This window comes from Phacochoerus africanus, chromosome 4, assembly GCF_016906955.1.
Source record: "Phacochoerus africanus isolate WHEZ1 chromosome 4, ROS_Pafr_v1, whole genome shotgun sequence".
NCBI lineage: Eukaryota > Metazoa > Chordata > Mammalia > Artiodactyla > Suidae > Phacochoerus > Phacochoerus africanus.
Genome location: NC_062547.1, coordinates 43797385 through 43813527, shown reverse-complemented (window position 1 = coordinate 43813527; position 16143 = coordinate 43797385). Strand labels below are relative to the sequence as shown.

Here is a 16143-nt window from a genome sequence, read left to right as displayed (position 1 = left end):
TCTGGGTGAGATTAGAGGCAACTGTGTGCCTGGGGAGTCTTTAGGCAGCCTCTTTACTGATGGGTGGGGCTGTGATCCCACCTGGATTATTGTTTGGCCTGTGGCTTCTCAGTGCTGGTGGGTAGGGCCATGTTTTCCCAAAAAGACCACATCTAGTGGAAAACACGCTGATGAATATTCCCAAGACCTTTGCCTCCAATGTCCTTCCCCCACAACGAGCCACAGTCAACCCGTTTTCCTAGGAGATCCTCCAAGAACTGGAGGCAGGTCCAACCCAGATTCCTATGGAGTCTTTACTTTGCCCTGGGACCCAGTGCACATGAAAGCCTGTGTGCACCTTTCAAGAATAGAGTCTCTGTTTCTTCCATTCCCATGGAGCTCCTGTGCACAAGCCCTACTGGCCTTCAATGCCAGATGTTTCAGGGGCTCTTTCTTCCAATGCCAGATCCCTAGGCATGGGGACCTGAAGTAGGGCTCAGAACTCTCTTTGCTGTAGGTGAGTCTCTGTGATACAGTTACCTTCCAGTCTGTGGGCTGCTTACCTGGTGGCTATGGGGTTGCTTATATCACATAATTTCCCCTCCTACATTCTTAATGTGGCCTCCTCTTTGTCTTTTGGAATAGTTTCAGGTCCATTTGGTTGAAGGTTGTTTAGCATCTGGTTGTAATTATGTTGTTTTTATGAGAGAAAGTGAGCTCCAGTCCTTCTATTCTGCCGTCTTAATTCCATCTCCCTTTATAGCCTTTGTCTTAAAGCTTATTTTGTCCAATATGAGTATTGCTACCCCTGCTTTCTTATCATTTCTGTTTGCATGAAATAATCTCTTTCTGTCCCCTCACTTTCAATGTACGTGTCCTTTATTCTAAAGTTGGTCTGTTGTAGGCATCATATTGTAGTCTCTTATCTTTTTTGTCCTTTTTTTTTCCCCCCCTTTTTCTCTTTTTAGGGCCACACCCACAGCATATGTAAGTTCCCAGGCTAGGGGTCAAATCGGAGCTGTAGCTACTGGCCTACACCACAGCCACTGCAACACCAGATCCGAGCTGTGTCTGTGACTTACACCACAGCTCACGGCAACATCGGATCCTCAACCCACTGAGCAAGGCCAGGGATCAAACCCGTGTCCTCAGGGGTACTAGTAAGATTCATTAACCACTGAGCCACAACGGGAACTCAGTCTCTTGTCTCTTTTCCAGTCTGCCACTTTTGCGTTTCTTTTGACTGGAGTATTTATTTCCACTGACATTTAAGGTGATTGTTGGTAGATAAGTATGTAGTGGCATTTTAAACCTTGTTTCCAGTTGATTTTATATAAGTGGTTTATTTTCCATTTTTGATTTTCTCTTTTCCTATAGATGCTTGTTGCTTTTCTATTTAGAGAAAGCCTTTCAATATTTCTTCTAAGATAGGTATAGTATTGCTGGATTCCACTAGTTTTTCCTTGTCTGAGAAATTTTTTCTCTCTTCTAGTATAAATGACAATCTTGCCAAGTAGAGTATCCTAGATTGCAAGTTTTTTCCTTTCAGGACTTTGAATATCTTGCCACTCCCTCTGGCCTGCTACATTTCTGTAGATAAATCATCTGATAGCCTTATCAGCCCATCTGATAGTCCCTTCTAAGTAACTCTTTTTTTTTCTGACTGCCTTTAGAACCCTTTCTTAATCTTTAACTTTTGCCATTTTAATTATAACATGTCACAATATAAGTCTGTTTGGGTTCATGTTGTTTAGGACTCCCTGTGCTTCTACTTGGATTATCTGTTCTTGTAGTTTGGGAAATTTTCAGCCATATTTTCTTCAAATACTTTTTCAATCCCCTTTTTGCTTTCTTCTTGTTCTGTGATCCCTATTATATGTAGATTGATTTGTTTTAATGTTATCCCATAGGTCTTATTTATTGCTTTCATTCATTTTTTCTGTCTGCTGTTCTGATTGGGTGATTTCCATTATTCTGTCTTCCATATCACTTATTTGTTCTTCTGCATTATTTAGTTTCATATTTATTGCCTTTACCCTGGCCTTTATTGTGGCAAATGAGTTTTCTAATTTAATTGGCTCTTCATAGTTTTTAGTTTTTTGTTACAGTGATCTGCATTTCCATTGATAATTTTGTTAATTCCTTCAGTATTCTTATTACCTCCTTCTTGAACTTGGGATCTCTGCTTCATTGTTGGTTCTTTTAGGGAAATTTCTCTTGTTTTGTTTGTGAGTGGTATATCATTTTACGTATATCTCTCTGATAGCATGAATTTAGGAGAAACAGTTATTTACAGTGGTCTTGAAGAACCGTTTTTATGTGGAAGTGTCCCGTGTAATCTGCATGAGTCTGATATTTTTTTGTGCAGTGGTTGTTTTTAGTACGGATGCCTACCATGTCTTTCCTCAGTGTGTGCTGGCTGCTTAGCCCCTTGATAGGGGGTGTGATTGGCATTGTGGTGACCTTAGCCTGCCCAAGATGTTGAACAGGCCTCCTCTTTGCCCTGTGGCTATCACATTCCTATCAGGGGCAGGGTCTCCTCCCTAATTGTTGAGTAGAAGCCTGCAGATCCATTTCTGAGCTGCGGTGTGAGATAGGACTGGACTGCTTCTGCTAGAAGAGGAGCCATTGAGTATTCCCTCCACTGGAGCTGTCCACTGGGAAGTACACTCTGGTATTAGCTGTCACCTGTTGTGAGTGTTCACAAAGTATTCTGTTGTTGGCATACTAGCTCCACACCCCCACGCAGCCATGGGAATCCAGGCAGTCAGCCTTAGATGTCCCTCAGGCACTGTGTTCGCAAAGCAGTGAGTGCAGATCTGCCAAAGTCAGGCACCAGGAATGTCTGTATTCATGCACCTGGACCTACTCCTACCTATGGAATCATTGCAAACACTGGTTCTTCCTCTGCAAAGCCCACAGCTGCTAACTCTGGACCCATTTCCCAGCTATGAAAGCACCAGTGATCTGGCTCAGCTGTCCCACAGGTACTGAGCTTACACAAGTGCCAAAATCACAAGGCTTCTAACTAAACACTGGTCAGATTTTAGGCCCACCTCTATGTTGGCAGCCACCAGGGCTTGCTTGCTCCCAGAGCTCATAGAGGCAGAGCTGTGCCCCTCCTTTTGTGTGTACTTTGATAGTGAGGCTTCTGTCGCAGGTGTTCTGTCAGCAATAAGTGGATGTTCTGTGTGAATCGTTCTGCATGTTGATGGGGCTTTTTGATGTGTTTGTGGAAGAAGGTGAGCAGCACGTCTTACTACTCTGCTATCTTAATCCCTCTTCTTTATTTGTATATTCTTATTGCCATTTTGTTGTTTTGGATTTGTTTTTGTCTTTTTTTCCTTTGTTTCCTTCTATGATTTGACAAACATTTTTAGTGTTGTATTTGGATTCCTTTTTCTTAATTGTGTATCATAGATTTTTTTTGGCTAATGGTTATTATGAAGCTTTTGTATAGCGGTCTCTATATATATGTGATTGTTTTTAGGTTGCTAATTTCTTAATTTCAAATGCATTTTTAAAATCCTGCATTTGTACTCTTCTTTCCTCACAATTATTGTTTGTGATATCATATTTTACATCTCATTTTTTTGCATATCCCTTAACTGCTTAAGGTGGATAGAGATGATTTTACTACTTTTGTCTTTTAACCTCCTTACTAGCTTTGTGCGTGAGTGAATTACTACCATTACTGTTTGTTTACCAGTAAGCTGTATCATTTCATAACTTTCTTGTTTCTAGTTATGGCCTTTTCTTTTATACATAAAGAAGTTTCGTTAGCATTTGTTGTAAATCTAGTTTGGTGGTGGTGAATTCTTTTAGCTTTTGCTTGTCTGTAAGGCTTTTGATTTCTCTATCAAATCTGAACGGGAGTCTTGCTGTGAGTAGAATATTTTTGGGTATGGATTTTTCCTTCCCCTGACTTTAAGTATATCATGCCACTCCCTTCTGGCTTGCAAGTTTTTTGCTGGATAATCAGGTGATAGCCTTATGAGGGTCCCCTTGTGTGTTATTTATTGCTCTTACATTGCTTCTTTTAATTTTTGTCATTTTAGTTACCGTGTGTTTCTCTTAGGTTTAATCCTTTATGAGACTCTCTTCACTTTGTGGACTTGGATGACTGTTTCCTTTTCTAGGTTAAGGAAGTCTTTAGCTATATCTCTTCAAATATTTTCTCAGGCCCTTTCTCTCTCTCCTTTTTCTAATGCAAATATTAGTGTGGTGGTTGATGTTTCCTAGAGATTTCTTAAACTGTCCTCATTTCTTTTCATTTTTTTTTTTCTGTTCAGTATTGGTGCTTTCCATTACACTGGTCCAGTCTTCTGAATCATTTAGTCTACTCTTGATTCCCACCAATGTATTTTTCTTTTCAGTTATTGTATTCTTGATCTCTGGGTGTTCTTTATATTTTCTGACTCTTTGTTGAAAACTAACTTCTTGCCCTGTGCATCCATACTTCTCAAGTACTTTGATCATCATTACAGTCATTACCCTGTACTTTCTCAGGTAGATTGCCTATCTCCAACTTAAGGTAGTCCTTCTTCTGGGGCTTTTATCTTGTTCCTTTGTTTGGAACATATTCCTCTGCTCCCAACTTTGTATTTTTATGTGTGTGGTAGTTTAGTATTATTTCTCAACCTTGGAGAAGCGGCCCTCTTTAGGAGTCGTTCAGTGCATCCCAGCAATGCACTGCCTTCTTGCCACCCAAGCTATATGCTTTAGGATTTCCCTCTAAGAGGTCTGTGTGGGTCCTTCTGTTATGGCACGTTGACTGCATGGGTGGTGTAGTAGGCTTGGTTGGCCCTTAGTCTGGTTGGTTGCCAGGGCCTGCTTTACACAGATGCTGCTGTTTAGCAGGGCCTGGTCCAATAAGGTGGCTATTTACAGTGCCCTAGTGGGCCATGGGGCTAGTGCTAGCTCACTGGTGGGCAGAGTCAGGGTCCCAGAAACAACTTGTGCTGTTGCCCACACACTGGCAGATGAAGCCATCTGTGGTTAATGCCAGAGTTTTGGCGGGCAGACCCGATTCTGGAATGTGGCTGCAGGGCCCTGGGATCTCAGTGCTCTCATAAGATTGTTTAGAGGTGGAGGCAGGGCACTTATTGACACAGTTGGGTATGGGATCTATGGTGTCCCAAAGATTGTATTGGCCTGTCCAGGGAAGGAGCAGGGCCCAGCTGGTCCCAGGGTGGAGTCTGGCCTGCTGTGGGTGGACTTGGTTTATGGTCAACATATCGTAGTCTTCTTGCATCAGGTGTCTGCCCCTTGGTGGGTGAGGCTGGTCTAGAGACTTGGTGCAGTGTTCCTGGTGGCAGGGGGCAGTACCTGCTCACTAGTGGGTGGAGCTGGGTCCTACCCTCTGGTAGGCAAGGCCATGTCTAGAGGTGGCTGTTTACTTAGAAAGTCTTTAGGCAGCCTGTCTGCTGGTGCATGGGGATGTATCCACACCCAGTTAGCTGTTTGGCCTACAGCCTGTTGGGTGGGACAGGTTTTGGCACTAATGAGCCAAGATGTCAGATACCAGTAGCAACAGGGTTCACTTAGCTGAATGTTCCAATACCTCTGCCACCAGTATCTTTGTCCCCAGTGCCTCCATACCCCCAACACCACCTCTCCAGGAGGCAATAAATAGGTCCGACTCAGGCGCCTATCAAATTACTGCTTTTGCTCTGGGTCCTGGTGCATGTGAGATTTTGTGTAGTCTCTCTCTCTCTCCCTAGTCCTGTTGGGCTCCTGCATTTAACCACACTGGCCTTCAAAGTCAAGTACCCTAGGAGTTCATCTTCCTGGTGCTGGACCCCCAGGCTGGGGAGCCTGACATAGGGCTCAGGAGTCTTGCTCCTGGGGAGTGTGGGATTTGATTATTATATTTGAATCGTGATTCCTCTTAGTCTTTAGTTATAGAAAGCCTATTCTGGTAGGTTCCAGTCTTTTTCATCCGTAGTTGTGATTTTGGTTTGCCTGTGAGGAGGAGGTAAGTTTAGGGTGTTTCTGCCATATTGACCATTCTCTTCAAACTATTTTTTACCTTATGAAACTAAATATGAATCACAAAGACTGTATTGAAACTGATAAATTTAAAGGAATTATGTAACTTGATTGGTTGATAACTTTGAATCAGATTTATTTTTGTTTTATAAACCTATATTTTAAATTCTGTGCTTTTCAGTTGTTTGAATGTGGGTGCTTGTTGTCAAAAAGTAATGACCTATTTGATTGTGATATGTTAAATAGTATTATCTTCATTTTTATATTTTAAATTTGTCAATTTTTTCATTTTAAGTTGATTATTTCATTCTTATACAGCTAAATAATTTCATTTGCTTTCTTCTCTCCATGATATATGCCGAGGCATCAGAAAGAGAATGTGGAGAGTTCCCTGGTGGCCTAGTGGTTAAGGATTTGGTGTTGTCACTGCTGTGGCTCAGGTCTGATCCCTGGTCTGGGAACCTCTGCATGCCGTGGGTGTGGCTGGAAAGAAAAAAAAAAAATAGGGATCTTAATTGGGTTCTTTTTTTCTTTTGTCTTTTTTTGGGGGGCCACTTTTGCGGCACATGGAGGTTCCCAGGGTAAGGGTCAGATCGGAGCTACAGATGCCAACCTATGCCAGAGTCACAACAATGCCAGATCTGAGCCACACCTGCGACTTACACCACAGCTCATGACAACGCCGGATCCTCAACCCACTGAGCGAGGGCAGGGATTGAACCTGCAACTTCATGGTTCCCAGTCGGATTTGTTTCCGCTGTGCCACAACAGGAACTGTCTTGGTTCTTTTTCTTCACTCTATCCCAAAAGCCTGGAATGTTGTTGGGCACATAGTGTAATTGCCCATTAATAATTATGTTTAATTAGTGATATCAAATTCCAATACATTTTCTGCCTTCTTATAGAAAGAACATACTGGTCGTCTTGTCATAGGAGATCACAAATCAACATCTCACTTCCGAACAGGTAAGAAAGTAAAATATAATCAAATTTGGGAGTGTTTAATTTGGAATATGAAATATTTGTATAGGAGTTCCTGCTGTGTCACAGCAGGGTCTGTGGTGCTAAGATGCAGGTTTGATCCCAGCCTGACACAGTGAGCTAAAAGATCTGGCCTTGCTGTAACTGCAGCATAGATCGAGACTGTGGCTCAGATCTGATCCCTGGCCTGAGAACTCCATATGCTGAGGGGCAGCCAAAAAAGAAAAAAAAGAACTATTTGCACATGTTTTGGGATATTCTAACTTCTCTGTATACTTGTTGATTAATTCCAATGATTGAAATATTAGATACATAGCATATGTAAACATGTTAACATGTGTCATGTAACATGTGGTGTATACATTCATAAGATATTTGAAGGTATATACACCAACATGATACTCTAACCAAAAAACTGACCTATTTCTGTCTTCATTTTTACTGGTTCACAACATTTAGTATTTTAATTGTGAGGTTTTATGCCTCATTGTTCCAACTGTAATAACCAGAAAGTTTGTATATATTTTAGAAGTTATTTAATATGCAGTGTTATAGTTGGCATATTATATTGGTTTTTAGTTTGTTCACTAAGTTTTGCTCTGAAATCTTTGAAGAGTGTAAACTCATTGCAAAGCTTAATTTTTCTTTTAATTTTCGGGGAAAAACTTAAAAACTGGAAGTGAATTAGAATTTGGATTTGAATTGTCTGCTGGAAAGTACAGTTTTCTCTTATGTAAAATTGACCTTAATCTTGGATATTAATAACAGGTCATAACTTATATTCACCTAGAATATGTAGCACATTGTAGAAATTAATGGGTCTTATTTTTCTGGTGTTGAACATTATTTCAAATTGATTTACATTGCTACAAAAGACAAGAGTCCCTGAGCTTTAACAGAATGGAAATATGTTTAACTGCTGCATTTATCCTTTTAAAATATGAAATTCTTGTATCTACAAGTGAAAATGTCATGTACAGAAAGCTTCAGTGGTATCGATAAAGTTCTAGTTCTTGGGTGGTAAGTTTATAGATGGTTGTTTAGTATTCTGCTTTGTGATTTAATATGTGTTAAAAATATGTGAATATATCGAGTGTTGCATGATCAAATAACAGATAAGTTTATGTTGGTTCAGTAAACTGATGATGCAGAGAAAGGCATGAAGAAGAGTCATTACAAGGTCATTTTATTTAGCCATTCTCTGAACAGAATTGCAATGCCTTTTCATTATTTCTGTTCAAAGACAGAATCTTTTATTTGTTGGAGGTTTTTTTGTTTGTGACTACAAGGAAACTTTGAGGAGAATTGTTAGACTACAAATAAGCTGAAACAGAAGATGCCCAAATTTTTTAGTAATTAATATTTATAATATCTAAACTTCTGGTAGTTCTGAGATTCTTATATGTAGTTTGAGTTATTACATGGAGAAATATGTTTTTCATCTTTGATAAACAACTTTTGTATTTTAGGGGGTTGGTTACTGAAGAAGGAATCATAAATACATCCTCCAATTATTTCATTTGTTAGGTAACTACCTATGGTATATGAACCCATCCACAAAATTCACTGTAAAATTAGTCACACAGAAATCAGCCCTGAATATAATAGCATCTATATCATCGGTTTTTTGTGTAATCAAATATTTTTATTAATTGTGACTGAAACATAACCAAAGTACACTGGACATGCAGGGGAAGAAGACAAGAAAATTAATGAAGAACTGGAATCTCAATATCAGCAAAGTATGGACAGTAAATTATCAGGAAGATATCGACGGCATTGTGGACTTGGCTTCAGTGAGGTAGTAATTAACATTTTCATTAAATGGGAAGATAATTTCTAATTTAATCATTTATTTCTGTTACGTTACTCTATCAATCAAGAATCCTATGTAGAAAGCTTTCTCTATGTAGTTACCTAAACTTTTTCATTATGTTTTCTGTTACTAGCTTAATGTAAATTCTGCTTAGATAATCATTAGAGTACATCTTAAATAGGCTTGAACAGCATACAAGTTAGATGAATTATTTCATGTAAATACTGGTTTAGGAGAGTTTTCTCAGTTGTTTCCTAAGTTTTTCTCTTTTCATATTATAACTACTAGTTAATAACTCCAAAGTGATTTAATTGTGCAACATTGATAACTGTTTGCCACATATATGGATCGGTAGTTAACTTGCCTTATTTACGTAAAAAAAGCATTGTTTCCTTTAGGAAGATATGTTGTTTTCCAACTTGGGGGGGGGGGGGGGTCAGACAGGTCTTCAGAGCCCTTGAAACAAAATCTCACTGAAGTCCCAGGGCATGAAACACACAGAGATGCCTGAGTCCTTAGTCCTTCCCTTGGCACACTCTGATCCTAAGCCAGGCTTCAACTGAATTTCATGCTGAGGGAGTGGGCTGTTTTAAGACCGAGACAAAAATTACCCAGTTTTTGTACTAAATAATTTGTTAATAACCTGTTGAATGATGTTTTTAGGTAGAAGATCACGATGGAGAAGGTGACGTGGCTGGAGATGATGATGATGATGATTCCCCTGATCCTGAAAGTCCAGATGACTCTGAAAGTGATTCTGAATCAGAGAAAGAAGAATCTGCTGAAGAACTCCAAACTACTGAGCACCCTGATGAAGTGGAGGATCCCAAAAACAAAAAGGATGCAAAAAGCAACTATAAAATGATGTTTGTTAAATCCAGTGGCTCATAACTCCCAAACACTTAGTCTTTGTATTAAAAGTAAGCCTTATTGTTATAATGCACAGTGGAGGACTGCTTATAGAGCACAGACCTTTGTATTATAATTTTTAAAAAGGCCCTTTTAAATAATTACAAAGAGTGTTTGCTTTCAGATGCCATGGGTTACACTTTTATGGGCATGACTATAACCATTTTTTGTAAAGAGTAAGAGTTGTATAAAATAAGAAATAAATACAGTACTCAGTTTCCTTTCATATTAGCATCATCAAACCTCTAACATCATCACCTTTTTACCCCTTCAAATATAGTTATGGTGGAGACACTTGTGTGTGTTAGCTGTTTCTCTTTTTTTTGTTCCTTCATGTTTTTCTCTTAGAAAAGTTTATCTGGTACTGTGATGTGTTCATGAAAAACATTCTTTTATACTTTCTTATAAAAGAACTATTCATCGTGGATAATTCTGCTGCCAGTAACAATCTAAATTAATATTGGCAAACGATTGAGTAGGTAGTTTACTCCTCTTGATTCAGCTCTACTCTTTTGGACCAAAGCAACATGAGAGCAAATACTTTTCAGTTGTTAGGATGGAGTTGTAACTGTCCTTTATTTGGAATGTTATGATCCCAAGCAGTCTTTACCTAATTAGAATGACATTGTATGTTAGATTTTTGATAAAATTTGGCCAATTTTTACAGAAGAAATTCTCTGCTCATTTGGTCCTATCTATTTAGGAATATGTAAAACTGGATTTTTTTTTTTTTAACAGTAATATGTGCCCAGTTTTCTTCCTAAGGCCTAAATAAAGAAGCTCCCCATATTTGGCTGTGATACCTTTACCCTCATTATCTAAAAATGAGGAATAGGCTTGTTGAATAAGAGACTGAAACAAGTTCTCATTATTTTATCCCAATGTTGTTATCTAATTAGATACTGCTTTCTGATTTTATTGCTGCGAATCATTTAACTACTGTTAGGTGGTTGATTTGTACAGCAGATTAACACAAACTGCACTCGTGCTAGTCAATGACCTTTGAGTAACTGGGTTCAAAATCTTAATGATTCTGAGAGACATGTTCAAAGGCTTGAGTTAAACCTATTTGAACTGTTATACATCTAGATATTTAAGTATATGTTTGATATGTTGGATTTTTAGAAAATTATTCCTGTGTCATTTTGAAATTTAGAATGTGTTAGAGGAGTGTAGCAACTAGAACAGGTGACTGCTGGCTTATCAATCCATTCTGAAATATTTTCATATTTCAGACTCCCAGCATTTTGTTTTTTCTTAATTTCTCACATTGTTTTTAATAGGCGCTACCCTATATACTAGAATACTGAGTCAGTGGGTAGCAGACAAAATGTGTAGCATTTAACATAGCATTTGGTTGAGTTTGGCTTTTATTCAAATTTCATTTTAGTCACTGATTTTCAAATACCCTAGTCTGTACAATTGCTTACTACAACTAATTTAAGTAGAAAGTGGGGACTGATTTATGTTTAAGAATGGAAGAGGGAGAGACCAGTATAATGTTTAAAAAAGTATTTTCCTCAATTGTTTAAATATGCTGAGTTTGTAAGTCTTGATTCTTATATGTAAATAGAAGAGCCTCCTTCTAAAATACCTACACTAGAAGACCTTTTTTTCTACCTCTTCGAATAGAGAAAGTCTCATTCCAAAGTCATTTTTTTAAATTCATATATTATTGGACATTAACAAAATTCAGGGTTGGAATAAATTTAGGTATGTTGGTCCATGTGGCCTAGTGTCCCGTCACATTAAACCTCATGGGTGTCTTTTAAGCATGAACATTGGGTGGTTTTTTGTTTTTCCTTATCAAAATGTAGGGGGGGATTAAAGGAAGACAGATGCCATGCTATTCTGATATCCTTACTAAAGTACCAGGAGGGAAAATCAGTTTATTTTTGTGCAGTGAAACACTATTGAGTGGAAAGTTGAATGACTTACTTTTTTCCTGTTATTGATCATTTCTTACCTGAAATACACTTCTTCTAAGTGTTCAGCTATACAAATAATCTAATGATCTTTTTATTTTGAAGGTTTTCAGGAGCACAGATTCCAATTTTTTTGTGTATTAATGGGTAAATCCTCTTCTCAAATCTGTAGCTTTTCAAACCTGGAAGAACTGAAGTTACAGAAGAAAGTCTGAAATGACTTCTAATTAAACAATAGTTTGAGAGCAGAAAGGTCATAATCTTTTAGTAAATCTTGAGTAAATTTCAACCACCTGGTTAGCATCAGTGACCACTTAAAGCCACTTGCAGGGCTTTAGTTCTGTTGCTTTATCTCGACAACAGTCACATCCTGGAAACTTTGAATATCCAAAAACAACTTTACCTCTGAAATCATGAATGTAGAAACCTCACTTCTGACCATAACAGCTCTATTCCTTTACACATGTTCAAATCAGGTCATTACCAGTTTGTTTTCACCTGTTTGGCCAGCCCTGTCTAGATTTTTAAGTGATCTATCAATTCTATATCACTGCTGTCAGTGAGGCACACACATTGGGTTTCACATTTTCCCCAGGGTTCTCCCTGAGGTCGTTTTCAACCATAATAAAGGAAACAGGCATGAACAGGTAGCAGACTAGCTGGGTGGGAGAAACAGATGAGAATTCAGGGCTGTCAGGAGACTGCAGTTTGGAGGAAAGCATGCCAGAGACGGGAAGTGTAGAGTCCCCACATCTATAGAAAGCTGCTCCCCTGGGTCCTTGGGTAACTCCTAAAGCTGCACACGAACACGGTAAGACTAGGAGAGCCTCAAGAAACAGCTGCTTAAGCTCTCTCGGCCACAGCTTTTGGAATAGGCAGTCCACCTCAGGGGGAAACATCAAATGTTGATTGTTTCCTATCTTTCCTCTGAATCTGGGCCTCCATAAATTTTCAAAGCTTTGATAGCTCGCTCTTGCCTTCAAATACGTATTTTTGAAAATACTTTAGCCTCTTTTTTCCAGTTATTCTCAGGACAGTTGACTCAAAGCACCTTTGTCTCTACTATTGTTAGAAGCAGATTTTCTATAAAATATTTTGGAGAGAAATATTTAAAGGTTTAAATAAATGAATCTTTGTAGATTCGGATATGCAGTATGGTAGAGATGCAATTCGTTCCAGCATTATCTATATGCAGTATAGTAGCCTCAGTAGAAAAAAAACCAGAGTTCCCATTGTGGCTCAGGGGTAACAAATCTGACTAGTATCCATGAGGATGCAGGTTCAATCCCTGGCCTTACTCAGTGGGATAAGTATCTGGCATTGGTTGCCTTTAGCTGTGGTATAGGTCGCAGACAGAGCTCTGATCCTGTGGCTGTGGCATAGGCCAGTGTCTGCAGCTCTGATTTAACCCCTAGTCCAGGAACTTCCATATGCAGGTGTGGCTCTAAAAAGAAAAATCCAATCAGGTGTAGGAGAGGGGTGAAATTTGGCAAGTTTTGTTCTAAAATTTATAAGGAAATGCAAAGATCAAAAATAGCCATGAAAAACAAGATGAACACCTTGCTTTTCTCTGTATGAACACTTAACCATAAAGTTCTACTAATTAGAACTGTGATAGTGGCACAATGAGAGACAAGTAGGCAATGGAATAGGAAAAAAGGAACCCAGAATTAGATTCACATTTATACAGATGCTTGATTATGACCTGTCACTGTACAGCACTGGGAAGGAAATGATAGAGTCTTCAATAAGTTGGACATCTATATGGAAAAAATGAAACCTGAGGCCCTCTTCACACCTTACTAAAAAACCAATTGCAGGTAGCTTGTAGATCTGGGAAAGGCACAACAAAACTAGAAAACATTTTTTATGACCCAAGTACAGGAAGGCTTCTCAAGATGCAAAAAAAAAAAAAAATCACAAACTACAAAGGAAATATTTACAAACTCATTTACCTTAAAATTAGTAATGTATTCATTAAAAGTCACTGTGGGAGTTCTCTAGTGGCACAGGGGATTAAGAATCCAGCATTGTCACTGCTCAGGCTCAGGCCACTGCATGGTGCAGTTTTGATCCCTGGCTTGGAATTTGCATATGCTGCAGGCACGCCACCCTGCCAAAAAAAAGTCACTGTGAAAAGACAGGCTGAAGAAAACATTTGCAATACGTATCATCCATAAGAGGCTGTGTCAGATACTCCTTGTGCTTCACTGCACATTCTCAGCCCCAGCTTTATTCGATATTACTGCAGTAGTCTCGTTTTAGCTACACCCCTCATGTGATGCCCCAGGGCTTCTTAGCTGCCCCAGTGAGAGGGTTCATATGGGAGCCACTCATACATGAGGGATCTGGAGATGTGAGGGACGTAATTACCCCCATGTTGGGGCGGGGGGGGGATAGGTCAAAGGGAGGCTTGAGCTAGAAGATAAATGTTCTTCTCTTTTATACCATAGGTGGATAATTTTGAGGATCATTTTACATGGCGTTTCAGAAGGTCCCAGATTGAGCTCAAGTTTCCCACAACTGTGGTCAGCTTAAGAAGGCATGTGTCTATTGGTTTTCCCTCCTTTACACTTCTCTTCTCTGGAGTGTTTCCCAAATTAACTGCCTGCAAGAGCTCACTTTTAGGGGCAACCCAGGCTATCTTAGGTAGGCTTTTATCTAGAACAAATAAGAAAAGATACATACCCAATGGGATAAGAGTCCTGACAGTTATCTCACAATAAAGGAAATCCAAAAGGTCAATAAACATTGAAACAATGCTCAATATCAGTAATAAGAAAGATGTTAATAAATCCAATTTAGGAGTTCCCTTGTGGTGCAGCAGTGGCTTGGGTTGCTGCTGTGATGCTGGTTCCATCCCTGGTCTGGGATCTTCCACATGCCACAGGTATGGGCAAAAAATTTTTTTAAACTTAATTCATACACACAAAAAATGGCTACATTAAAAAAGTTTTGTTTATATTATTGCTGTGTAACAAACGTCCCCAAAGTTTAACAACCTGAAACAATAAACATGTATCTTATAGTTTCCATGAGTCAGGAATCTGGCCTCTCCTGGGTTCCCTCTGGTTGGGGCCACTCACAAGGTTGTAATCAAGGTGTCAGCTGCAGTCATCTCAAGGGTCGATCAGAGGGAGGGAAGGAGGACCCATTTCCAAGCTTACTCACGTGAGTTCTCAGGTCCTCACTGGCTGTTGTTCAGAGACATGAATTCCCGGCCCTATGGGCCTCCCCATCAGTGAGCTCACAATGTGGCTTCCCTCACAATAACTGAGAAAGCAACGAAAGATGCCCAAGACGGAAGCGGTAGTCATGGAGCCTCAACTTGCAGGTGACATCCTGTTATGGTCTGTCATCTCTTCATTGGAAGGGAATTGCTAGCTCCAACCCACACTTAGCAGGAGGGGCTCACAGAAGGTACAAGTACTAGAAAGCAGGGATCACCAGGGGCTGCTCAGAGGCTGCTGCCACCACAGCAAGGATGTGGAGCAGCTCACACAGCAGCTTATAACCTAGGTTTACACCAAAAGAGATAAGAATGCACATCTATCAAGATGTGGATACAGATGTTCATACCAGCATTATTTGTAACAGCTCCAAACTGGGAATGTCAGTAGAATGGGCAAATACCTGTGGAAATTCCTACAGAGAATATTGCGTCACAGCAAGACGAATGAAACATAGTTATATGGATGAATATCATAAACAATGTTTAACAACAGTGGGGAAAAAAGCTAGACACAAAGGAATACATTATTATTCCATCCTATTATTCCATTTCCTACACAATTCAGAAAATGGAATTATAGTATCTGATTATGACTGCTTAGATAGTAAAACCATCAAGAAAAAACAAGTAAACTACAAGAGTCAGAAGGCTGTTTGCTCTTTGTGGGAGAGGGAAGGCCTGTGGAGTGGGAAGGGGCAGACTTGGCTTTCTTGACTAAGGGGGTGATGGCACAGGTGTTTTCTTATCCTTTACTAAGCTGTGTATTATTACTCTGTGTACCTTCTATATGTATGTTACATTTTGCATTTTCACAAAACTAAACACACACACCCTATCATTGGTCATGCACAGAGGGCCTGGTCAGAGGTAAGTGCTCAGTGCATGACAGCCAGTATCCACGTTCAGGGCTCCTTCGGGTGGGAAATCCTATCTGCCTCCTCTCTCAACTATGCCAGGCCCTGGAAAGAAAGGAAGGCCACAGGGCTGTGCCTCCTGGAAGCTCTGCCATTTGCAGCAGGGTTTGGCCTGGAGGGGGCTGAGAAGACCCAATGTCTCCCATGTTCCCAGCAGGAGGCAGCCGGTGTGAGGGGGAGCAGCGCTGGCCGGGGAGACCTCGGGCCGGGGGTCAGGGCCAGGAAACCCTTTCGGAGCAGTCATCAACTCAGCTCCAAGACAACCCACCTGCCCCATGTGATTTCAGCAAGATGTGAAAACCCTCCCTAACCACCTCCCTTCAGGAACTTCAATGAAAGGGTCAAGGGAATTTTCCTCCCCTATAAATGGAACGAACCTTTCTTGGGCCCAGAAAG

General features: G+C 39.9%; 1 protein-coding gene across 1 annotated transcript in view; it reads left to right on the top strand.

Moving 5' to 3' along the window:
- C4H11orf58 (chromosome 4 C11orf58 homolog) overlaps positions 1-9970 on the top strand; it is a 40336-nt gene extending 30366 nt beyond the window's left edge. The window contains exons 3-5 of the mRNA XM_047776208.1: positions 6876-6936; positions 8643-8752; positions 9431-9970. Coding sequence (XP_047632164.1) covers positions 6876-6936; positions 8643-8752; positions 9431-9658 — 399 coding nt within the window. The 3' untranslated portion in view covers positions 9659-9970. The remainder of the gene's footprint in view (positions 1-6875; positions 6937-8642; positions 8753-9430) is intronic.
- Positions 9971-16143: the final 6173 nt, after the last annotated feature.